The 27,368-nt window shown below is 34.8% G+C and overlaps 1 protein-coding gene across 3 annotated transcripts; it reads right to left on the bottom strand.

The window, feature by feature from the left end:
• Nucleotides 1-213: 213 nt before the first annotated feature.
• On the bottom strand, nucleotides 214-25,137 carry LOC114300157 (putative cyclic nucleotide-gated ion channel 5). 3 transcript variants are annotated; one of them, XM_082868355.1, is made up of 9 exons: nucleotides 24,913-25,103; nucleotides 19,878-20,067; nucleotides 19,177-19,263; nucleotides 17,233-17,818; nucleotides 13,875-14,087; nucleotides 12,586-12,890; nucleotides 3,609-3,720; nucleotides 2,645-2,881; nucleotides 214-1,078 (listed from the first exon to the last, which is right to left on the bottom strand). In XM_082868355.1, the coding sequence occupies exons 3-9, from the start codon at nucleotides 19,233-19,235 to the stop codon at nucleotides 395-397; spliced, it is 2,196 nt and encodes a 731-aa protein (XP_082724481.1). In that variant the 5' UTR covers nucleotides 19,236-19,263; nucleotides 19,878-20,067; nucleotides 24,913-25,103; the 3' UTR covers nucleotides 214-394. The 3 variants fall into 3 exon arrangements, with proteins under 3 accessions (XP_082724481.1, XP_082724482.1, XP_028100843.1); XM_082868356.1 differs by lacking the exon at nucleotides 19,878-20,067 and adding an exon at nucleotides 18,922-18,999 and having other exon boundaries at nucleotides 24,913-25,066; XM_028245042.2 differs by lacking the exon at nucleotides 19,878-20,067 and having other exon boundaries at nucleotides 24,913-25,137.
• Between the last annotated feature and the right edge of the window lie 2,231 nt (nucleotides 25,138-27,368).

Below are 27,368 nucleotides of genomic sequence, written 5' to 3'. Positions count from 1 at the left end.
GTGAAGAAGAAATTATGTGGATATAGCACTGTTAATGAGAAAGTTTATAATTTTAATTATTAATATTTATAATTTTTATCACTTTTTTGTAATTATTTTTTCTGAAATCCACTGTTGAGTAATTTGTCCTAAAATTTACTCAGGACTTGTGAGTAAAATGAATATAAACATACCTTAACATCCAGTTGATGTTGTAGAATGTACAATGAAAAATGACGTAGAAATACGAGCATAATATATAAATTATAATTATACAAATTCATTTTTTTGACAAACCTTAACCATGATACATACTAGTGTATGGTGTACATTTTTCTTTGCCCTTCTTCAAGCATAGAGTAGAAATCAGGATAGCAATAACAGTAATCATCATCAAATTCAGATACAAAATTAATCAGGCATCATCAGCAGTGAAATCAGGCTCCGGAGGCTTCTGTAATTTCACCAGCTCCCTCGCGCTCTTAAGAATCCGATTCCTGTGGACCCCGCGAAGCGCATTAGCCGCAAATCTAGAAGCCAACAAGGTAGCACCAAGGCTATATGAACCTCCTCCACCAGCATTCCTGTGAAGTTCCTCTTCTTCCTCCTTCCGGCGAAGTTCCATAATTTTCCTCTTTGAATACCGCCGCCACCATACTTGGATAAAGCAAGCGGCCCATGTCCTCCACTGCTGCGAGTAAAAACGGAACGTGTGCTGAACTTGTCTACTGTGAAGCCGCCTGAACTGACCAGCCACAAATTTCAACTCATCGGCTATTAGTGCAAATGCCTCCACCTCGTTCAAAGCCTTTACTGTTCGAGTTGAAGTTGGTAAGTTAGAACCAGATTTGGGGTCCAGTGCCCAGGTCAGAAGCTCCTCTCCACAGAAATCGCCTTCTTTCAACAAACTTCGGTTGAAAAATCCACTTCTTCCACCATCAGTGGTTACACTCTCTAGGCGACCACGTATGATGAAAAGCATCTCATCAACTGGATCTCCTTCTCGAACTATATAGGTGTGCTCTGTGTATAAACATGGCTTTAGTCGCTCACAAATGGCATCGAGCAACCTTTCATCCATGTTCTCAAATAGAGGAACCTACAATTCCACAAAGACATTGATTGATTGACATAGCAAAGGAACTACCATAGTACCAAATCAATCTCGCAAATGGGTGTGATTGTAGCAAAATTGTTAGATCATAGCTATTGTTCTACAATTTCAAAAAACGAAAATGCTAAAAACAGTCCTAGGGTTATTAGCGTTGGAGAATGTGTAAAAAATGTATTGAAATGTGTAAAAATATGTAAAACTATCTTGGGACATGTAAAAAGTGTATTGGATTATACATATTTTGACATTTTTGTGTTTTTTAAGGTGTCATTAGTAGAACCCTTCTTAAGGCTGTTATTAGCAGAACCCTAAATTTTTAGGACGAAGTAAGGCAGGAGTACAGCATTATAGTGAGGTGTTGGAGCTTGGAGGTTTTGCCTAAAGAGACTTGGCAAGCGCCACACGAGACGTTATGCTTATTCTCTAGTTATTTCCATGAATTTAAGGAGAAAATGATGAAAATCCAAAATGAATCCAATAGAATGGATTGTCCACATTTTTGCAATTCAATTTTTTTCCTGTCATGTCACATCTCCTCAGCATAATGGCAAACACCAAGTATTTATAAGTAGGAATGTAATCGGTTCGGGCGGTCGGTATTTAGGTAAAATTTTGTACTGAACCGATAATGTCGGTTTTATTATATTGAAAACCGATACAGACCAAATTTTTTACCAAACCGCACCGATTCAAATGATTCGGCTCACTGTGGTTTAATCGGTTTAAGTACTTTCAAAATGAGTCGTTTCTTAAATTTGTAATATAATAAATAATTTATATAAAAATATTAAATTAGCCATTTGTACATAATTTTAACCATATCCAATCCAACTATTCACAAAAATACAAACAAAAAAAATTAATAAATACTATTGCTTGAAGCTTTTACTGAATTAGAATTAGAAATAAAATATAATTTAAGAACCAAAGTCTTAACATCAAAATAAAACCAAAACTTAAAACAATAATTTTATTATATGTAAACATCTACGGTCGGTTTTGGTGAAATTAGTGTACAATATGTCAAAACCGGTACCGAAACGAAAATTGAAAAAAAATAATTTTCAAAACCAAATAGACCAATTCATATTAAAATACCAACCAAATATGACCGGTTCGATTTGGTTCAATCAGTTTAGCCGATTTTTTCAATTTTTCTTACATTCTTATTTATAAGAAACAAATGGAACAGGACATAAACTTATTGTAGCCTTATTCCAACTACTTCCAACTATGCAAAAATTAGAAAAATTCAGCACATAAATGAGCAAGGAAATTTTTTTTTTTACTTTTCTTATGTTCCTCTATCATTTGAGAAATTTGAAAATCCTGAACATTTTTTAGATTTATAAGAATGTGTACACCATTTATATCTGTGTGGAAAACTGGGTGGATATATGCTCAGTGCAAAGTTTGATATTACAATGCAAAAAATATACGGAAGACCATGGCGGGCCGTACCAATTAATTAATCAATCCAACCATTGCTATTATAGATGCAAATAGTCGTAATTATCAGAAACAAACACAGTAGAGGAAAAATGAAATTACCCTCTTCACCAAAGCCAGACAGAGATGTCGTTTGATGTCCCTTCTAAGATCCTTGGGTAGACTCTGAACTATGTTATGTTCGTCCACTCCACGTGTTTCCAACCACTTGTACTGATCATAGCGTCTTACACGTTCCCTGAGATCTTGGGGGAGCAAGCGATGATGCATCCACTGCTCTGAATCACGTCTTTTGATTCTCATCTCCTCGAGTCGAATTGTAAGAGATTGAAGATACGTCTGTAACAATAGACAACAATCAGAATCGAAGCATGAAGCCACTAACACTGTTATTCTGCTTAAGTTACTAAAGTTTATTTTCCTCCATGGTAAGAAATAAACAAAAAATTATCATTAATGATACATTGTTAACTAAAGTCACAATTTAAAGCATTCAGAAAATATTTCACCTCAACAATACCCATTTTTCAATTGAAGAAATCAAAACTACAGAAAATAGCCTTCGGTTGCAAACAAAGATAATATAGGAAGCTAAGGAGGACCTCTCCACAGCAAGGAAAAAGAAGGTAAGGAGAGAGAAAAGGTTGGAATGTAGACACAAGGCCACTGAAGAAGTTCAAAGAAAAGGAGAAAAATCTGGAGTGACAGAAATGTTAGCTGATGGCTTCGCTAACACCAACTACATCTGTTGGTCAATGCTCATTTGTGGAGATTGAAAGAACAGTCGAGATGATAGGAAAAATAAAAAATAAAATAAAATAAAAAAACTTGAAATATACTAATATTTAGCAGCAGAACCATGAAAGATATAAAAATTTTGGATTTTTTAAATGTAAGATCCATCTGCAGGGAGGAAACCAGATCCTCAAAGTATGAAAGGTCTTATGTCACAACGTCATGATACCACATATTTATCACACATCACCTTGACTAAACTCTATTAATGTCAAAACAATAAAGTGACAACGATTTACTGAAAGAGTGAGTATTATAGTTCTAGTTTTACCTGCATGTTTCCAATCAATAAAGCAAAGAGGATGAGCCCAAATATTGCTAGTGCTATGGAGAATATAGACTCTCCAGGATAGGTGCTGGTTTGAAGTCCCTGACCAAGTGTACTGTAGAAAGAAAAAAGAAAATGTGGATGAGGGCAACAAACATGTTAGAAATAAGCAGTTTTAATTATTGCGAGATGCAGATGAGGGAAATAAACATTCAGCAATGTCAAATAAATATCTGCCAGAGATGAAGGTAGGAATACAATGAACCATACACTACCTAAGATTTCTATGCTTTAAGGCACATCCAATACTCCTTACAAACTAAAATTGACAAACACAGGTAGAAAGATTATGTATCATCTTGAGCAAAGAACCCTGAATACATACAAGTTCTGAGTAGTCAATAAAACTTGTAATTAACAACTGTCGTAGTAGTTGTATTGTACATTAGCTCACATATAATTAAAATATATAGACCTTTGTTTCCCAACTTGGAAATAGTTTCTGTCCACATAGAACTCCAGACACAGACATAAGAAATACGAAAGTACCAATTTTTAATTTACAAAATAAAAATTGATGAGGATCAAAGCTTAGTTGCACAAAGTGAGGGTGAGGACACATTGAAGAATCTGAGATTTGGAGGATGAGGCCACATAGAAGATTTAGAGGCTACTCAAAAGACCAAGATATCAAGAAGAAGAGAAAAGAAATGGAGAAGGGCATGTGCATACAAAGCCATAGCCTTTGGATCTTCCAGTGGTCTTGTCAGTGATGACAACAGCCTCCCAGCTCTCACCAAACTGTTCAAAGTATTTCTTCATGGTCTCCTACTGGGTCTCCTACTGGGTCTCCCAAGCCAATCCTCCAACAAACACTTTGGTGCAAGTGGTGTCTCCAAACTGTGCTGACAAATTAGCTGGAGTCATCTTCTCAATTTTCCTCTCCTAGCTATTATCTGCCTCTTTTATGATCTCTCACTTCCACTTCTCTTTATCTACAAAGATAGAGAGAAGAGAAGGATAGAGCTTACACACAACTTTGCTGCATATGGTCCTCCTTGCAGATTAGATGATGACCACTAGCTAGTACTATTTGTATGTATAAAATATATAGATCTATATATATGGAACAAGATGAGATATACTAAGACTGAGATTGAGACAGAGAAATCTCAACTAGATTGAGAAAGAGAGAGAAGAAGGTGGTGGTGATGGTGGTGGTGATCAGACAATTACGCCAGAGATCCAGGGAGGGTAGAAAAAGAAAAGAAAGGGGAGAGAGAGAGAGAGAAAAGAATGGGAGGGAAGAGAAAGCATAAGGCAGAAAAAAAAAGAGTAAAGATAACAGTGTATATCTCTCTCTCTCTCTCTCTCTCTCTCTCTCTCTCTCTCGGGTCAGCCAGTGTACACTACCACATTGAAACGGTTAAACATAATCATAATAAATTCTCATTACAAACTTGACAGCGTATATATCTTTCTCTCTCTCTCTCGGGTCAGCCAGTGTACACTTCCATAGTACCATTGAAACAGTTAAACATAAGCATAATAAATTCTCATTACAAACGTAACAACTCATCATTAATAGTATATATCTTTACTCCTCAATCCTAACATAAACCAAATTGAAAGATTTATCAAAAAATCCCCATCTGTTAATTTCTAAGAGAAAAGTCAAAATCTAGGATAAATATTCGCTTTCCACGGATTTTGTTTTTATCTTAGTAGCTTTTCTTCATTTGTTTGAGCAGTCCTTTCCGGTTGGAATCATGATTCTATCCTGATGGGAATGCGTTTCTAACTCGATTCTTTCCCTGAACTACGGCTAGAGCAGAAATAACAGCTCTAGTAAGCAATTCCTGCAACTACAGATCAAAGGTTAGAGTCGGCATCAACTACACTATGACTTGTTTCATCATATGTTATTGCAATCATGTTTTAGGTGGACGCATCACGGGTTCAGGAAAGCAAAGTGATGGAAATTGATGCACCTAGTTGAAGAAGGATGTGTGAGCAGATGATTTTCAATTGATGTAATTTAATGAGAAGTCCTATTATGAGTTTTATGGAATGTATTATTTCTTTTAGGATCTTTAAGTGATTTTAGGAACAAGATTTGATGTTTTATCCATTACCATATGGAAGGATGAGTTTTAAGCAACTTTTTGCAAACTTTTAGGAATTTATGAAGCCTACAAATGGGCATTATTAGTGAAAATAAATCAACACTTTGAATATGAAAAAAAATTGAGAAAATATTTTGGAACAATCTCTCTTTCTTTCCTCCACCTCCAACTCATCACTCTCTCTTCTTCATCTCACTTATGGTATTCTTATCTTGTCTCTCTTCATCTTCTTCCCTATCTCTTTTCTTCTCACTTCTCCTATGTCCCTCTTCGTATGTTATAAATGAGGATTGGAATACATGTTGTGCCCTCCCTTTCTTCTTTTTTAATCTCTCTTTCTTCTCTATCTCTATCTTTACATATATGAACATATGAATGCCCACAAGATTGGATAACGAATAGGAACCAACATATCGATATCACATGACTGGCAAGACTTGAAACAAAAGGCAAGATAAACCAAAAATGGCAAATTGTAGAATACAACCAGAAAACTAAGAGCTCAGGCCCATTCAAATATATAAAGTACCATACCAAATTTGTCCTTACAATCTATAATAGCCCATACTTAATAAACAAAAACCACCCAAGAAAAACCGACCTAGTAGATAGCTAGTAACCACATTTTGAAGGCTCTAAACTTCTAAAATATTTTGCCACATACTAATACTTATGTTTAATAAATAAAAGAAACTACAAATAGACAAACTAAATATGAATGTTCAAGTACTGCAATCTGACGTGGCATTGCCTATATTAACAGATTAAATTTATACACTTTGCCAATCACCTACAATATTTCATAAAAACAGAAGAAATCATTAAGTTAGAAGGGAAACATGAGAGACATAGAAGAATAAAATAATCACCCTCCATTTGTTAGGATAATGGGACACACACACACACATATATATGACAATCATCACCAAATTTTTAAGGATGACAAGAGATTGTAGGATGACTCTCTATCTCTCTCTCTCTCTCTCACACACACATTGTCTCACTGGAACAATTCATAATTAACTAATTTAATAGTATGTTGACTTGATGACAATATTTTGACCATCTTTCCAATGTAATCAAACATGCTCTCATCACCTAACCATAGGTTTTCCAGGCATATGTTGGAACTTTGCATAAAGGTATATCACAGAAGCACACAAATTTTCAAGTGGTTTTGAATTCTAATTAAAATATCAATCACTTGTTTCTTGCCTCAACTAGGGCAAGAAAATCCACCACCCACCAACAGAGTGTATACATTGATAAGCTATGGATTGCATCTTCCAAAGTGTGATTTTTAATCTCGTTGTTACTACAAACACAATAAAAAAGGTGGAGCCTTAAACTATGATGAGTATATTAATGGTGAGGACAAGAGAATGCTAGTGAAAGAAGATGAGATTAAAGTACAATGGAGGAGTCATTTCAAAAGCTATTTCATGAGATCACTTTGGGGTATAAGTTTAGGAGATCAAAAATGAGTCATTTAGGTTGGCTGACTTGTTTAACAAGATTTTAATAAAATTAAGAAGATGTTAGTTTAAATGAAGGAAAAACACATTGTGCCCATTCATAAGAACAGAGGTGATATTAAAAGTTGCAATAACTGAAGTGGTATGAAGCTTAAGATTCATATAATCAAACATTAGGAGACAATAGTTGAGCTTCTTCTTGTTCTTTTTCTTTTTTCGAAAGGTAATGATTGAGCGAAGATTAAGGCAAGAGAAAATAGTTTTTGGAATGTTAATTTAGTTTTATACCTAGAAGATCTTGTGAGAATATTATGTTAATTATGGAAATATTTTAGATTGATTGTGTGAATATTAGATTGATTGTATAAGGTTATTCTTATTTCCTTTTTAAATTAGGTCTAGGATTGCTATAGATATCGGTTGTACTCTTTGTATTATACACAATTGAATATACAGAACATATTCAAAAAACTTACATGGTATCAGAGCTAGGTTCGAAACCCTAGCAGCCACTGTCCAAGCTTCTCTGCTTCGTTGAGTTCTTTGGTTCAACCTTATGAATTCGTGTGACCTATTTGGTTCAAGATTGGGTTTAGTTCGTTGGGTCCTCTGTTTGAGTCGTCGTCTGATTCGCGTGGGTTCTCCAGTCTGGTTCGTAACTCCTCTGCTTTCGACATCTTTGGTTCATCTAACATATCTGGACCTCGTGATTTCTGGCTCTAGTTCGTCGTCGTCGTGGTTCGTCTTCGCTAGTCGAAGGGCCATCCATCTTGACCCCTCATTGGTTTGTGACCTTTAGTCGGATCTCCTCTTACTACTGGTCTTCTCTCTCCTTTGATTTCATCGACTTAGGGTTCGTCAACTAGTTCTCATGAGTGATCCTTGTTCACTGGTCCTCTATGCACCGAAGTTCCTTCTTTCTTCTACTCTGGAATCGCAACCCATCGTGAGCTCTCTGGTTCAATTTGGTTTTGAAATTGCAACATCAGGCTGCACTCTCTCTCTCTTGTTCGACTGGTTCATCGAGTCCTCTAGGTTGTCGGGTCATCTGATTTGATTTGGTTACTTTGGTCTACTTTGGGTTTATTACACTTGAACCCCTTAAAAGTCTAGTTATTACGTGTCTCTAGCTGTTGATGAGTGTGTTGTCTGCCATCAGAGAGCCATTGGAAGTCTCACTGTCCCAAAAAGGGCCATTCATCTGCTTCGCAGTCTCAGCCACACTTCCGAGCTCTTACTCAAAGTACTTTTTAGACTCCAGCCGTTTATACTGCATCTGCTCCGTCTCTTGATCTTGACTCAACTCCTTAAGTGCTCAGATTGGTCAACTTTAGCATTGTCTACCTCCCAACCATCTTCGTCTACCTCCATTGTTTCCTCTCTTTATTCAGGTTTGCTTGGGTCTTTTTCAGGTATCTCTTCGTCTGCCTGGATTTTTTATTCTGGTGTCTCTCATCATATGACTCCTCATCTCTCCTTACTTCATAATTGTGTTTCCCCTCCCTTTCGTATTACTGTTAATGCTACTAATAGGTTTGGTATGTCTGTTATATGTGTTGGGTCTATCCTACCGTCTGCTATGTCTACTGTCTCTATTCCATCAGTCTTACATCTTCCTCAATTATCTACTAGCTTATTATTAATCAGTCAGCTTGATGCCTCCGATTTTGATGTTATCTTTTATTCTCTCTCGAATGTCCAAGAAGTAGATTGGGATTGGTCGTAGAGTTAGAGACCTCTATGTGGTGGAGGAGCTTGCATTTGCTTATGACTACCTCTCCAGTTGCCTTGTCCTCTTTTCAGTTAGATTCTTTGTCAAGTTCTTTCAATTTGTGGCATTCAAGATTAGGACATTTATCTGCTGACTGCTTACGATCTTTGGCCAGTATGGTATATTGGATAAAGTTTCTCCCAGCCAACTTACCAAGTGTTGGGGGTGTAAACTTGCCAAAATGACAGTCTTACCTTTCCGTAAAAGTACTTCTATATCTGATACACCGTTTTCTTTAATTCATACTAATGTCTGAGGTCCTTCTCCTATTCTCACTACAGGGGACTCTACATATTATGTTTCATTTGTTGATGACTGCACTCATTACACTAAGGTTTACCTTATGACTCATAAGTCTGACTTCTACCAGATATACTTTACTTTTCAATCTATGGCCACTACTCAGTTTGGATCTACTATTAAATTATTACGATCTGACTTGGATAGGGAATACTTTAAAACTGAGTTCTGTAAATATTTGGCCAATTTGAATACCATTCACCAAACTTCCTATACTGATATACCCTACCCAAAATGGTCGAGCTGAGCGTAAATACCGTCATCTCCTTGAGATAGCTTGGTCTCTCCTCTCTACCTCCGTTCTGGCTTCGTAGGGGTGAGGTAGTTCTTACTGCTACTTTTCTTCTCAACCATATGCCTACTGCCCTTCTCTCTAGTCAGTCTCCTTATGAGGCTCTGTTTTCTCAACTTCCTAATTACTCCCTCCTTCGTGTGTTTGGATCTGCTTGTTTTGTCATTTTATCCCGTAAAGATAAAACCAAACTTAGTGCCCGGTCTATCCTATGCGTCTTTTTGGGTTACAACCTCACTCAAAAAGGTTATCACTATTATGATCCTGTTTTTCGTTGCCTTTATGTCTCTCGTCATGTTGCCTTTCTCGAACGTCTACCCTACTTTCAACTTCCTTCTCTCACAACCCCAGTTTCCAAATAAGATCTTCTGAGGTCCCTCTTAATGAGTACATCTCTACTGTTTCCCATGAGTTTGTCCCTTCTTCTCCTTGTATCACCCCTCCTAATGAGTCCCTTTCTACTGAACCCCATGAGTCTGTTCTCTCTTCTCCTCCTCCTCCTCTTCCTCCTCCTCCTCCCCCTTCTCCGTTGTTAGTCTATCTTATCGCAAGGCTATCCCTCCACCAGTTGTATCTACCTCTACTGCTGATCCTCCTACTTCTAATGACTCTGATCTTGCTAACCGTAAGTATACCCTCCGCATCCGTAAACAAGTAGTCAAACTTGGTTTCGCTAAAACATGTTTTTCTGCTTCATACTGTACGTTTTTGTCTGCCATTCACTCTTTTTTAGAACCTCAGTTTTACAAGGAGGCCTATTAGGATCCTCATTGAATTCAAACTATGGAGGATGAGTTGTCTGCTTTACAGAAAACTAGTACTTGGGAGTTGGTTCCTTCGCCCGCTGATAACAATCTGGTTGGTTGCAAATAGGTCTACAAAGTCTAGACTCATTTTGACGGTTCTCTTGAGCACTACAAGGCTAGGGTTTTTCACAGGAGTATGGTATTGATTATGAGATCTTTACCCCTGTTGCCAAGATGACTATTGTTCGTACTTTGATTTCTGTCGCTGCTATTCGTCATTGGCCTCTTTATCAAATGGATGTTAAGAATGCTTTTCTTAATGGTCATCTCGCTGAGAAGGTTTACATACGTCCTCCCCCTAGCCTTCACCATTCCTCTAGACAGGTTTGTCGTCTTCAGTGTGCTTTGTATGGTCTAAAGCAATCTCCCCGTGCTTGGTATGATCGCTTTCAGACTACTGTTACTAAGCTTGGGTTTCATCCTCTTGCCTAGGACTCTGCGTTGTTTCTCCTTCACACCTCTGCTGGTTTTGTTGCCTTACTACTATATGTGGATGATATGATTATTACTGACTCTGATTCTTCTGTTATCTCTAAAGTCAAGCAACATCTCTTCTGCACCTTCAAAATAAAGGATTTGGGCCCATTGCGGTACTTTTTTGGTATTGAGGTGGCTTCTTCTCCCAATGACTACTTTTTGTCTCAGGCCAAGTATGCTAATGAGGTCATTCACCGTACTGGTCTTATTGACACTAAGATTACTGATACCCCCATTGAGCTTAATGTGAAGCTTAACACTATTGATAATGTTTCTTTGAATGATCCTACTTTATATTGAGAGCTTGTGAGTTGCTTAGTCTATTTGACGGTTACTCGCCCTGCTCTTGCCTATGCTGTTCATGTGGTTAGTTAGTTCATTTCTGCTCCTCGTTCTACGCATTGGGTTGCTTTGGTTCGAATTCTTCGTTATCTCCGGGATACTATATTTCAAGGTTTACTGTTGTCTTCTACTTCCTTTTTGGACTTAGTAGCTTATGCTGATTCTGATTAGGCTGGTGATGTCACTAATAGCAAGTCCACTTCTGGCTTCTACATGTTTCTTGGCAATTCCTTGATTTCTTGGAAGAGCAAGAAACAGACTATTGTTGCTTGTTCTACCACCGAGGCTAAGTACCGTGCTATGGCTCATGCCACTGCTGAGATTGTTTGGCTTCATTGTCTTTTGACTGATTTGGGTGTCCCTCAATCTTCTCCGACTTTCCTTTACTGTGACAACCGCAGTGTTATTCAAATTGCCCATAACAGTGTCTTCCATGAGCGGACGAAGCATATTGAGACTGATTGTCATTTTGTTCGTCAGCATCTGTAGTATGGCTCCATCTCGTTTCCTTTCATCTCTTCGGCATTGCAACTTACTGATTTCTTTACCAAGACTCAAACACTGCTCGATTTCAGTTTCTTTTTGGCAAACTCTCAGTATTTTCTACTAAAACACCTTGAGTTTGAGCGGGGGTGTGAAAATATTATATTAATTATGGAACTATTTTAGATTGATTGTGTGAATATTAGATTGATTGTATAAGGTTATTCTTATTTCCTTTTTAGATTAGGTCTAGGATTGCTATATATATCGGTTGTACACTTTATATTATACACAATTGAATATATAGAACATATTCAGAAAACTTACAGATCTACTACGAATGATATTTTTCTAATTATGCTATTGATAGAAAATATAAGAAAAATGGAAAGACCCTCACATGGTATAAATATTGACTTTGGAGAAGCATATGACAAGATTCTTAAAGACATAATGTGGATGGTTTTAGGAAAATAAAGGAGTATAAATAAGATACATAGATGTTATTAATGACACGTAAAATAGAGTTGTGCCTAGCATGAAAATAGTGGGGTAGAAATAAATGGATTCCCAACAACAACAGATTTAAACCAAGGATTAGCACCAAATCCTTACCTTTCTTGCAATAGATGCCAAATTCAAAAGGGTGACCATGGCTATGTTGTTAGCTAACAATGTAGTTTTGATTGACAAAACTAGAGTACGAGTGACTAAGATAGAATATAGCATAACTAGAGATCGGAAAGAGAATGGCAAAAAAAACAAATTTGATGGACGAAAGAGTAAGAATTTTTGATATTTTAGATCAATTATCCGAAAGGGGAGATTGACTTAGAATAGGATGGATGAAATAAAAAAGTGTTTGAAGAGTGTTGTGTCACATGGAATTCCGAATAAGGACTAATCACCTCAAATTCTGTAGTCCCCACCACAGACAGTAACAGTATTTGGAAAGGAACTCTGTGGATGAAACAATGCCAGACGACAAGGCCTGTTTGAAGATTCCAAAATCAAATGGCGGATTATCAACAGTTACAGAGCAAGCAGAACTAAGAACTGAATAACTGACGTCCTTCCAATCACCGTAACCTGCCATGTTCTGGTTGCCACAATACAAGAAATCCGTATCACATAGACGATTACTTTTACAAGCCTTCTGCCAGCACGTATCATTACGTTCTACAGATAATAAGTACCAGAATGCTCCAACTATCTGCAAAAGTTCCATTCAACAGAGAAGAAAATGTTAATCATTTTTTATTGCAGAATGAATGGCTGACGATATGGAGAAATTATAAATAAACATGCGGGGGAAGAAAGAGCAACAAGTGAGGCATTGAAAAAACCCTAAGTTATAATAATATAGAATTGTACTTTTGTAGCCAAGCCAGAGGGGAGACGTTTATAACATCCTAGGATTTTTGTCAACTTGTGTCAACGTATTGACTCTCCTATCAAAAAGTGCAAGTGAGAGGCTGAAATCTAAAGGAATGGTATAACATCCTGGGACTTTTTATCAATGAATGGAATCATATCTAAAAGAGCATCCAAACCTGCTAGCTCAATAGCATCACGATCATGTGTCGATAGAATCCATGGACAATGTCCTACTATCATCATGTGTTGGATTGAAGTAGGGACTAGAGATTTTAATCAGCAACTAAACCCAAACCCAAACTTAGTCCTAACCAAACCAAGTGGTGGAGACCGTGGAGGTTGATGATAGAAGTGTTTTCTTACTTGGGCAATTAACATAACATGGCACAGTAAGGTGAAAGACATGATACAGTCTCTACAACTAAGAGAAAGTCATGATATGATCTCTCTAAATAATATAAAGCAAAGGAGCTCACGGGTGACATATTGATGTGATAATGTACAATTATGATAAATATATACAACTGCTGCTACATTAAACTGGACAAAAGACAATTCAGTTTCCAATAATTGTGGAGTCAGATCAGGGGTCATCAGTAAGAAATTCATGTTCCCAACAAGAAAATGCCAAATTTTAATTGCAACAAAGCCTGGCGTAGGAAATTCATGCTACAAACAGACAATAAAATAAAACGAACATAATTAGAAACAAACATGTTTTGGAGATATTTCACGTGTTAAACACAAAAGGAATGGAAAATATAAATAATAATGAATCATAACAATGAAATAAAACCTCCTGACTAGAAGAGTTTCTTACATGACTAGCAAGCATGTATAATAGCAAATAGTATACAGCACCAGCCCATGCAGTTTCAGCAATGACACCAGCAGTCCTTTTCAATTCGGAAGCTAAAGGTAGGATTCGGACAAATCGAGGAATATACTGAATGAAGATAATGTAAAGCAAAGCTCGTTTTGTAGCCAGTACATCTGAACCCTCAGATCTCTGCAGAAACCTCCAGACCACAATCTGCAAAAATTGAAAAATAATGATAAACTACTCCTAACAACTTGATATACCGCAACTCTGTTACTAACATGCAACAACACCGATATAACTAAATTTAATGCAGCCTTTATACATATATATATATATTTTTTTTTCAAAAGCCTTTATACATAATTCACTGGAGTCCTGTGTGAGCAGTGAACTTGTATATGATATCCATATTATTAATCAAATAACTTTAATGCTAAATGTTTCAATCTACAAATGTTGATGCCTGTTTCTGTAAGTATTGAACCTGAAGCATGCAGAAATTACTCAACCAGTTCCATTCAATTTGAAGAATACCAAGATTAATGACAAAAAATAAAAAATAATTCCTCAAGCCAAAAGTTTCCCATATAATTATAATTAGCTATCTTCATTATGATAATTCATTCTCATTGACATCTCAGCATCACGAGAAATCTAGACGACTAGTATTCCCGAAGAAGGTCTATAATTGTTTATTATATATATATATATTTAAAATCAATAGAGTTACTTCCTTTTAATATTTTTTGATGTTTTAGTGTGTACTATTTCTTGGAAATGCATTAGGATGGAAGTTTCAGCGAAAAAAAAAAGATTTTTGACAAAGCAATAGATTGACCATACTAGATATGCTGGCCTGAAAAATAATGGGAAGACAGCATCAACAAAATTTCTTCAACACACTATAGCTGCTAGCAAAGAAATTTTCAGAAAGCTTGTAAAAACAATGAGTGATCAAAGAACTAACAAAACTTCATTTAACAAAATCCAGCTGGTTGTCTTCATTTATTGGTTTTTATAAGGCCAGGCCATCACAGAGGTGCTTCAATTCAACTAACAATTTTTATTGTCAAATAGTTTTTCCCCTTTTTTGGGTAAGAATTCTGTGTTTAATAAAGAACAAGGAGGTGTAACTATTCTGTGAGCAATTAACAAGTGAAAATAAATCATTCACGCATGGATCAGTGAAATAGGTATTAACGAAAAGACAATTTTGAAAGAAGTAGGAATTCACTTTGAGTAGAAATACAAAAAATATCTGCAACTGAAATTTTTTATTTATTTTTTTCTTCCAGAAAATGCTATATCCCCTGTTGATAGGATACTTCAATAGACTTCAATGAATCATTCATGCATGCATGCATTAATTCAATAGGTATTACTGAAGATAATATTCAAAGAAGTAGGAAGTCACTTTGAGTAGAAAAACAAAACTATCCCCAACTGAACTGCATTTTCTTCCAGAAAATGCTATAGCAGCACCTGTTGCTAGGATATTTCGATAGACTTCAACAAATTGTTCATGCATGCATCAATTCAATAGGTATTAATGAAAAGACAATATTGAAAAAAGTAGGAATTCACTTTCAGTAGGAGAAAAAAAAATCTGCAACTGAAACTTTTTTATTTCTTTTTCTTTTTTTTTTTTTTTTTTCCTCCACAAAATGATATAGCACCTGTCGGTAGAATACTTCAATAAACTTCAAAAATCTGTGATTATGGCATGCTCTACTTAGTTGACCATATGATCCAAGCATTGTGCTACTATGATACATTGATCCTTTTTTATAGCAGTATTTTCTTTCTTTCTTTATTTATTTATTTATTTATTTTTTGTATTAGTATTGTATAGGAAAAAGATCTCCAAAAGGAGTGCAACCTTTGTACAAAAAATATACGCAAAGTCAAAAAAAGCCCAACACGAAAATTGAGCTCATTAATAAATTTGCAATAAACTCAATATCATGATTCAAGGTTCATGAGATTGAAAAAATATATAATGGTCTTGTTGATTTGAAACAAACTATAGTCCACTATGTCAATTAGAGTTTGAACCCACAAATCAAAAATTTTACTGCTCTAATATTAAACTTATTTATTTGGTTGCTATAAGGTTCTTAAATATATTTTTTTTGAAAGAGAGAAAAAAAAAATAGCAAAGTAATTATATTATTTAAGAAGGAAAAGTTAAAAAAAGAGGAGAAGGAGAAGGAGAGGAGAGGAGAGGAGAGGAGAAGAGAAGAGAAGAAAAATTAGGGAATGTCCTACACTCTAAAGTGCTTGGAGCACAACTAATACACAGGAAAGTAAGAGAGAGAAATGAAGAAGGAAGAGAGAAAAACTTGATGTTAATAAGTTCAAGCTTACCCACCACCAAAAAAAAAAAAAAATTTGCCTCTCTACATTTTATCAATGAGAGAAGACTTTACTTGTTACCCCTTTAGGGACCCAGTGAGGGTAAAACAGCAAAGCTCTTCCAAAATTTATTTTGAAGTTTCTTCACTTCAATGCAATCTCCATTTACAAGATCCAAATAACAGAGTTTGCATCAAGTTGGGCTTCAAAGATTTTGGGCCATGGAAAATATTGCTTTATTATCATATGACTAAGCCACCAATCTAGTAAGATCCAAGACAATGCCTTGAACCAGTGTAATAGGAAATTCATATATCAGTGAAATGTGGCAAGGTTACCCCAAAATTCTGACAATAGTATCTGTTCCTTCTGCCCATTAAAGTGACAAGAACCACTAGCTTAAAGGCACTCATGCGCAAGCAAAAGTTTATCGATAAGAAATTCACAATTTTGCAGAAATACAAATAGAGAACATTATAGATATTGGATGAAGTGTAAAATATTTGGGGACAACAACAAAAATGAATGGAATACAAAGCACACTCATAGCTATCCCTAACTTGTAGGACATGCATAGATGTATAAGGCTCAATATCTATCACATACAAACTATATTTATCCCAAAATCCAACATTAATATTGAACAAATTCAAATAAAGGCACCCAGGACATGTGACATAACTAGGACATAGCCTAACATGTTTGAGAAAATACAAGGAGTAAAACATTTAGAGTATGTTTGGTACAAAGGAATGGAATGGAATGTCCATTCCCATTCCATTGTTTGGTTGCCAACATGCAATGACATAGGAATAGAATGATAATTCTCATTCTCATGTTTGGCTATGCCTATTAAACTAATCGAAAAATAAATTTTTATTTTTATTTTTATTTTTTTAAATAAGCTAGTAATAAGTAAGTTAAAAAAATCATATAGATCATGATACCCTGAAAGGATAAAAAAATAAAAGCAAAAATAGAAAATAGAAAAACTCTAGACCTGTGGTAGGGGAAGAATAGCAAGAAAATCGATGATAAAATAGCTCCGTAGGTATCGCTTAGCTATTTTCGCAGGATCTATAACAAGTTCGCCTCGTCCAAAAACCCGAGATGATGGGGCAATGTAAGCTGTTCGGAATTGCAGTGCTATGTGGAGAAGGTAGAAAGCATCGATTATTGTTCGGAGTGACGTAGCCGTGCTTGCTAACTTTCGATCTATACCTAGACAGGCTGAGGACTGATAAATAACTGGAAGATAATAAAACAAAGGATCCACAAATACTGCCAGAATGCAAGATCCGACAAAAAGTTTATTCCACAACTGAAGTAATTTATCTTGAGGATCAAATATCTTCTTCTCTGACACCTCAAGATCTTCTGGAAACACTGCCCGAGAAACCCCAAATCTAAGTGATCGACCAATTGACTTGAGTCCCTCAGATCCTCTTCTAACTCCTCTCTTGAAAGACCTTGAAGGGGTATTAGCTGCATGACGGGGACGCGATAGGCCCTCAATGCCAAGTCCACATTTGTTCATTCCAACTGAAGTAGAAGGTGATGATAATCTAGAATCCAAATCATCCAACCTAAAAATGTAAAAACCAACATACAAAATATTAGATGCCAGTTCCTGAAGCACTCAATAAACAATTCATGTGCCATTAGGAAACAACGGCCCTCAGTGTTTTCATTGATAGCAGGAGAGAACACAAAAGTTGTCAACACTAAAATATGAAAACCAGAGCAAGCAATTTTTCTTTCATAATATGTCCAGTCAATAAGATACCTAGGCAACTTACTTGGATCATCAATAAATTAATGAAGGAAGTGTTTGTCAATTTTCTATGTAGTAAATACACACACATTCACCAACATTTCTAATGGTTGTAAGTGGCGAGACACCAGTACATTAATGGTGAATATGATGCATGCCTTGTTTGGGGTACTCTAAAAAAGCCAAAAAGTCAAAAAGTCACTATCTTATTTAAGTCATATCACCTCTCTACCACATCACTTCAAACTTAACCCATATTTCATAAAAAGTCAAAAAGTGCACTTATTTAGATCATCCCAAACCATCCTACAGTTGCAAAGTCCTGTTAGCATTAATTCATACCCTCGTTCCCCCTTGTTTGTCCTGGAGTTCTCTTAGTAAAATGGTAACAAAGACGGTTTAAGTGGTTAGACTTGCTTTAAGGCTGTCTAGGGTTGACCGTTGAGAGTGAACTTTCTAGTTAGAGAGTCCGAGTTAAGACCAGTAATCAAGTCTCCAGGAGATCAGTCAAAAGACTTGAACTATGTCTGACTTTGTAAATCACCTAAATTTAGGGGACTGGATCAGTTCAACCACCTCTATTTTTGCATAGCATGCACTGCACTCACTTTATTCTCCTTCCATCTAAAAATACATTTTTTCCTCATATTATTGCTTTAGCTCAATTTGATTGTATGATTTAATTTCATATAGCCAGCTAACAAAAAGAATGTCCCCAGCAAGGATACAAATCTATTCAACAAAGAGTTTAGGAAAGCAATAGTACCTTAGGATTAGATAAAAGAAAAGGAAAAAAGGCACCCATCTAACTCTTTTTTCTTTTCTTTTTTATTTTTTATTTTTTCTCGCTTTGTTTCTTTTGTGCTTTATAATGAGCAAAACAAAGAATGCTTCATCGTTGACATCCAACCCTACCTCCATATAAGAATACAATCCAACTTGATCAGATAACTCAATGCAATTCCCCAACTCCATTAATTAGATAACGAAAACCTTATAAACATCAAACACTTGAATTCAGAATCCTTTTTCTTCATGAAACTACTTATTAGACAGCAAAAATAAGTACATGAAATCATAAAATTGGCCCAAAGAACATGTCGATGTAGCACTGAATCTAGAGGCCCTGCAAAATTCACTATTGTATAAAAAGCCGGCAAAATAACAAACCTTACAAACTTCTCTTGTTGGCCGCCCAAAATTTGTGATTTCGAACCACAATCGAACATTTTGTGCAAATAATTACATAAATACCAGCTGCATGCACCAAAAAGGCGAAAGTTAAGGACTATCTAAATGGTAATAGGAAATCAATGTAGTCAACTTTATGGCAAGAAAACTCTCTATCTCTCCCTCTCTCAAGAATGGTATTTAAACATATCAATACTCCCTCCGTCCCAAAATATTAGTCCCTCATTCCATTTTTCATTGTCCCAAAATATAAGTCCCTTTTCAAAAATCAAGGACTCAAATACTATAAATTTTCTATTTTGCCCTTCTTTTAAATTCATTAACAATATAAAAAATACAATTATGACAATTGATATTCCCAAAAAAATGTACTATCAAAGGGTAATTTTGAAAAACTAATATTTTTAAAGTACAATAATTGCACTACAAAAAAAAGTTGGATTTCCCAAAAGGGACTATTATTTTGGACCGGAGGGAGTACAGTATATTGCCTATGTAGTTTTCCAGCCAGGCAGTTAAGCTAACGTTTGTATTGACAAACCATCAAAAAGTTGTTCATAATGAGAATAATGGCTTAAGCATAAAATCTCTCGACAAAATGAATCATAAAATAATAAAGCAACTAATTTATCCAAATTTCAGGATTCAAATGTAGAGTGCATGATAAATGTTTACGCAACTGTCCTAATAATGTTGAATGACCCAATAACTTGAATCTGCTGGTTGAGAAAGAGAGTTTTCAAATTTGTAAAGCAAGTTCAAGAGGATCCATCTAACTAGAACATCATCGCATGTTTGCAGTGGTTGAGCTCAATACCATTTTATGCTTGCATTTAAAACCAATACTTGTCAACTTTCCTACTCCACATACTTTCAGACAGAAAAAAGATGGACAGATTGTTAGTCCAAGTTGCTTCTACAGTACACTAAAAGGTATACTCTGATAATTTCATAATACAGTACAAAATTTGAAATAAATGACTATTTCATGGTTGGATTAGCAACAATAGGGCAATGCACACTATGTAGGATGGCATATATAAGTTTTACTTCACGTAACAGCATAGAAAAGCTCCAAATATGAACCCACAAGAGTTTGCATCAACCACAAACCCCTCATGTGAACCCCACACCCCTACCACCTATGCAAGAATCACAATACTTCCAAAATGCCCATCACACTACCAGAGAAAACCAATCATTGGAAATAGGAAAAAAATACACTTCCATGCATTGGAAAATACAAATATGTAGCTAAGCAGCAGTAGCATAGGCAACACTTGGCAAATAAAATGAAAAGTGGATATCATCCTGAAATCATTTTATTGGGTCGTCATCATCATCATCATCATCATCATAATAATAATAATAATAATAATAATAATAATAATAATAATAAACTATCAATAGATCCTAATAGTTGAACTTCATTCCCATCAAGTCCTATTGAAAATAAATCTTAGCAAAATCGTCACTAAAAATAATTTTTTGTGATGATTTTTTGCAGATGTTGCTAAAAATGGACAATTGGTGACTTTTCTTTGTCACAGTTTTTATAAATTGTCACTAAAATTTACAACCAGTGACTTTTTCTGTGTCAAAATTTTCAAACTGTCACTGAAAGTTAAAAATTAATGACTTTTTTTGTGACGATTTTTTTAAACTGGCACTAAAACTTATACTTAGTGACATTTTTTATGATAACTTTCAAACTATTGCTGAAAATTAACAATTAGTGACGTTCATTAATAGTGTTTGATAAAAAATGCCATTAATTATCAAAAGACTTATTGGACAAAAAGTCCACCTAGTAGGACTCACATGTAAGTCCCCTAATAATAATAACAAAAACAAAAACAAAAACAAAAAGTGACCCAAAATTTTCTATTTGCAATTTGCATTAGTTGAAGGTGATTGTGTGTCTGCTGGTTCAGGTTGTGTTATCTTTATAGCATTTCTTGGCAGTCAATTTGACACCTCAAATCCTACTTAATTAGTTAATTTGTTTGATGTTATAACTTACAAACCCTCTCTTTTTTCTTTTTTTTTTCGTTTTTTTGTCCTTGGTACTTAGTCATAGTAAAATCTACTACCCATTTTATTTGATGGTTTTGTTCTCTAAATCAATCCATTATTACAAGCATTAAGATCAATGGTTGAGCCACCTTAGGCTTAGCCGGGTCAGCTGCCCCTCTCAAATTTTCGAAACATCTATTTTACCCATCATTATAATAAATTTTTTATCCAATTGTCCCCCTCCGAAATTTCATATTAATATATCATATATGTCCCCTAAATGTTTATAACTCCTGTCTTTTCTTTTTTTAACAAAATTCTTGTAATTTTCCTATTTAGATGTTTCATTTTGCTAAAAAAAATCTCTTTTATATTATTACCATGTATCTCTGTTCTTTGGTCTCAATTTGCAATATTTTTTTTTTGTGATGGGGCTGCCTTTGAATTGTCTGTTACAATCTACAAATGTCTGTTGAAATAAATTTGTTAACATGTTTAATTGCTATTTTTTTTCTTCTTAAAATTGGTTTGTTTGTTAATTTGATATTTAAATGTAATGATATATGCATAGTGCCTTGATAGACAACACAAAACTCGAGCGTAAGCATCCAATTGAGAATTAGCCACAAAATGGGAGTTCTAGCGTGACGTCACAACATAGCATGAATGCGTCCAGAGATGCAAACCATGACCTAGGGTGTAACCATTATGACTTCATAAATGACACAAAACTTGAATGCGAGCATCCAATTGAGAATTAGCCACACACAAACGAAAAAAGAAAAAGGAAAAAGGGGAGTTCTCAATTATGGGCTTTTAGAGCATGACGTCACAACATGGCATGAATGCGTCCGAAGATGCAAACTGTCACCTAGGGTGTCACCGTTGTGAATTGATTGAAGCCACAAAACTCAAACATGAGCATCCAACTGAAAATTAGCCAAAATTCGCGAGTTCTCATTTATGGGCTTTTAGAGCGTGACGTCACAACATGGCACGAATGCATCCACAGGCGCAAACCGTAGGGTGTGACTATTATGACTTGATAGATGACACAAAGCTTGAATGCTAGCATCCATCCAATTGAGAATTAGCCAAAAAACTGGAGTTTTCAATTATGGGCTTTTAGCACGTGACGTCACATCATACATGGAGGTGATATTTTTTTGAGAAATAATATTCAGACTCAACTTTTACCCTCCCACACTCCATTTTTTGTCTTTTAGCCCCTCACAAGGGGAGAGTAAGAAGATAAAAGGGGGATTCTATTTACACCACACTTTTGTCACATTACAATCCCAATTTCTTATTGCGTGCTGCTATTAGCACTTGCCAAAATTCTTAAGACCCCCCATTCATAATTTTTTATTTATTACAATTATACTCTAAAGTAAAATTACATTCATAGACATTATTAAATGGAACACTCACCTATCAAATAAGAACTAATAATCTATAATATTGGACACCCACACCCACCCCCACCCCCACCCCCACCTCTAACTATACGTATTCCATGGTTGTAAACCCTAAACCTGTTACTCTTCATAACCAACCAACATAAACCCTAAATATATTATTTTTCATAATCATCTTAAACCCTAAATGTGTCATCTTCATCACCATATCAATCTTATTGAACCAGAAATTTTGCTTCAAGTATAACGTATACTTCATCACTTATTTGACCGTGTAGAGCAATGGAGGACAAGGACAACAATTCTAATGAGACCGGCGTTTCATTAGCAGTGTTTGGGAACTTCAGTTTTAGATTTTTTTTTTTTTTTTTACTACAAGACAAATGTTTTACAAAATCAAAAAAAATAAATCTAAACAAAATATCACATCAAACACCATAATCATTTCACTTTTTCTCTCACAAACATCACATCCAACCACAAAAAAACCCAACTATCTTCCCAAACACAAAAAAAAATTTCTCCAACAATATACTACAACTGAAAAAACCTACAAAAAAATCCACTTCCTAAACACCCACATTAATAAGTTTATCTATCTTGCATTAACATTCTCAGTTGTTTTCAGTCGTTCTTTTTTTGTTCGAGCTGTTCGATACTGGTTTGCCGACTTTTAGGATTATGTTTAGTAATACAGTAATGAACATAACCCTTTCGTTCAATACTTAGGTTCCGAACATTAATGCAGATAGTCATCACTGTTGAACCAAATATTATCTTTATTTTTTGCACTATTGAACTAAACAGAGGAGACGGAAAAAAAAAAAACAAATGAGATGAAACAGCAGCACTTTGTAAGGGGGGAAAAAAACAGCAATGAAACAGCAGCATTGAAATGGGTAGATTAGGTCGATGCAGAGGAGATGAAACAGAGGAGACGAACGGTCAAGTAACAGGAAAGAAAAGGGTATGAAAAATTGGGTGGGTGTGCATTTGATTGTAAAAATATTATGAATATGAGTAGATTTGGTAATAAATGGAGATGTCCAAAAAAATATTATTAAAATTTAGGACTTAGGGCGGGGGTCCAAAGAATTTTGACAGGTGCTACTAGCAACACTCTTTTCTATTTTCTTATTACAATATTACCCTTAACTAAAATTACCAATAAAACTCAAAACCTTAAAACACATAAACCCTAATTTCTCAACCCACTCACCCCTTCACCACGATCTCCACCGGTCACTACCACTACCCTATCACTACCTCCCAACTCCATCATTGGCGCCACCATTTCCTACCAGTGCCACCCCCAAACCTCCTCCCCTATTCTGCCACCAACTCCCGGCCTACTCTTCGCCAGCCTACCACCCCATCCACCTTCGCACACCCCTAGAAAACTCTGGCCCCTCCTCTTTTGTAACCCTAGATCTAAGAGAGAGAGAGAGAGATTACAGTGGTGAAGGGGCTGGGGAGGAGGCTCACGGTGGTGAGGGGTGCCAGAAGGGGATTGTGGAGGTAGATAGGGTCACCAAAGAAGGATAGGGTAGGGGGCTGGGGCTGTAGATTGCAGTGAGGGAGGGGCTAGGGTTGGTGGTCGGAGGTGGTTGGGGGCGGTGTAGGGCAGGGTTGGATTTTAAAAGGTTAAAGGTGTGAAATTGAGAGTACGTTTGGTATTATGGTTAATGTAATGAGATAAAATCAAAATTTTAAAATTTTGTGTGTGGTGTAACTAAAAATTATGTGTAATGAGGTGGTTTTGTGGTGTAAATAGAATCACACAGGCTAAAAATAGAGTGTAAACACCATTTTCCTAATATTGCCCTCTCTGCCACTTATTACAATCCACATATAAGTATTTTTATTTTTGTTAATTAAAGATGTAACTCTTTGGCTTAATATTTCCCCCCCTCTGCCACTTATTACAATCCAAATATCTAATAGCAATTTAACATCCCTCATAGACAATCATAAAAATCCTAATAATCCAGATCCAACACTCAAATTCAACCTCTTTCACAATTTACAAAAAAACCCAAATTGAGTCCATATCTCATTCAAACAAAGCATAGAAAAATGATCTAACAATTTTCCACTATGTTGTGTGGCATTAAATTCATGAAAAAATAAAAACTAACACCAACTAAAAATTCAAGCCTCCAATACAATAAATAAATAAATCAATCAATCAAATATACTCACAGAAATCAAACTTTGCCATAACAACACATTTATATATTGACGGTGATGTAAACAGAGAAGATCGGAGAGGCCAACTTACATAGAAATTCTTCAGATTAAACTTGCAAATTGTAATACAGGAAGTAAGCGAGGGAGAGAGAGAGAGATGAAAAAAGGGGTAAAATAGATTAGGTCCAAAAAAATATCTAGGAGGAGACTGGTGAGCTGAAGAAGATGTCACAAAGAACGAAGTTAGGACAATGACTACTGCGTCGACATCTTATTTTTGTCTTCGAGCTTTTTGTTTTCGAATTTTGTTTTTGATAAATTACACTTCTTGTTTTTGAATTTTGTTTTCGATAAAAAAAAAAAAAAAAATACTTTAGACCGCTATTTCAACACCACTAATATATACACTAATGATGTGGCACTATATAGACTCTACTATTGTGATAGTTTGACCTTTATTTGTTTGTTTATTTATTTTTTATTCTTGCACTGAGCTGACATTAGTGCTGCTAATTTAGTAATCTGAATCGTCACGTTTGATAAATTACCCTTTTTGTTTTCGAATTTAGTTTTTGATAAATTACACTTTCAAACTATATCCATAATTTTTCCAAAGTCAGTTTCGAGTCTTGTTGCTTTCCTCTGTCTAATTTCTTTATATTGGTCTCATTTGATAGAATTATGGAAAAGTAATTATAAATTATAACTGAACAGATTATGGCTTATAGTTATAAACATAAGTTGTTAACCTGTTTTGTACAGCTGTGAGATTATGAATTTAAACAACAAAATAGCGTTTGGTTAATAAACTGTAAAATAACTTTTAACTGTATAATTGTCTTTTCTGCCCTTATATGATATAAAAATGATTATTTTGTCATTTTTTTCAGTTTTAATTTTTTAAAAAATTATTTCATTAATAAAAGTTAATATAATTAGTATTAATTAGTATCAATTAATATAAAAATATAAAAATTGATACATTTGATAAAAATGTAATGGAAATATTATTGTCACAATTTTTATCCATTATAAATTAATTAGTATCAATTAATGACTTAATTAGTCTCAATTAATACTAAAATTATTAATTAGTATAAATTGATATTAATAATTAATTTTTATTAGTATCAATTAATATTAATAATCAACAATTGTTATTAATTAGTATCAATTAATAATTAATTCATTACAAAAGTATACAATATTAGCCCCCACACCAGCTACGCGCTTAAGTCGAAAATTTAAGCATTCCCTGACCAGCTTTTAAGATAAGCTAAGAAATACCTTGATTTAAGTTATAAGCTGGTTAACTTAAGCTGCACCAAACACAATATTTTAACTTAAATTAAGCTGAAAGCTTAAATAAGCAGCTTTTAAGGGTGTTTGTTTAAGCTTTTCAGAACTAACTTATGGTTTTTAGCTTTGAACAAGTTATTTTGGACTATTTGGTTAAATTTATTTTAAACAGTTTCTGATTCTAACAGCTTATTTTAACTCAAAAAAGCTGATTCTGAGAAGCTGCTCACCATTTGCTTCTGATTATCAGCTTCTGCTGTGGACGTGTTAATTTATGGTTATACTCTTAAATTTTTTTATTTTTTATTTTTTTTAAAAATAGAAAAGACCTAAATGGACTATAGATTACTATTATTATTTTTTATGAGAAATGTAGACAAACAAAAAATAAAAATTAATTGAAAAAGCTATTTCACAGCTTATTTAACAAACACTACTTAGCAACTTAAATCTATAATCCAACAGCTACACCAAACAGATTAACAATTTTTGATTAAAGTCATAATCTATAATCTATTAAGTTATAATCTATAAGCTGTTTTAACAGCTACACCAAACGGGGCCAAACTCTACCAAACAGGTTTAGAGGTTATTTGGTAGATCTAAATAAGTATAATTTTTAATTTTTTTTGTATAAAAAGTTAGAGAGTTGATATAATTTTAAAAAGATAAAAGGGTAAAAAAAATGTATTAATCTAGGAGATGCCAAACAACTTTTTATTTTTAGCACTACTTATTTTTATGTAGGTTTGTGTTGCTTAGTGGTAAAAAAGTTATTTCCTAAACTTAAGATTTTGGACAGGATGGTTGGTTTGATGATCAATGTAACTGTCCGTTAATATCTTGAAAGTGTTGATAAACGTCCATTTCGTTATAATCTACTAATATCGACGATTGAAAGGGAAAAAAAAACTTTTTTCAATTTAACCTCAAATGTTTCAAAGCTCAGGTTTGTCTCTGGTCCGATATACTATTGGGCCTGATGGAATCTGTCATTGGGCATGTTGGGCCTCATGGTATCTATCATTGGGCATGTTTTAATAATATGAATTTTTATTTTGTCGAATTTTACGTGTAGATCATTCACATATAAAAATTAGATTGATATAATAATCACAATTGTATAATTTTGTTAGTGTAAATTATATTTACCTCCCTTGAGATTTGCCTTAATTACAAATCCCTCCCTTGTAGTTTCAAAAATTACATAGACCTTCATTGTTTTTGAAAATAATAGTCAAATTTTCC

Source organism: Camellia sinensis, chromosome 5 (assembly GCF_055761805.1).
Source record: "Camellia sinensis isolate YWXY chromosome 5, ASM5576180v1, whole genome shotgun sequence".
Taxonomy (NCBI): Eukaryota; Viridiplantae; Streptophyta; class Magnoliopsida; order Ericales; family Theaceae; genus Camellia; species Camellia sinensis.
Note: the sequence above shows the minus strand (reverse complement) of the source record. Positions and strands in the feature narration are given on the sequence as shown.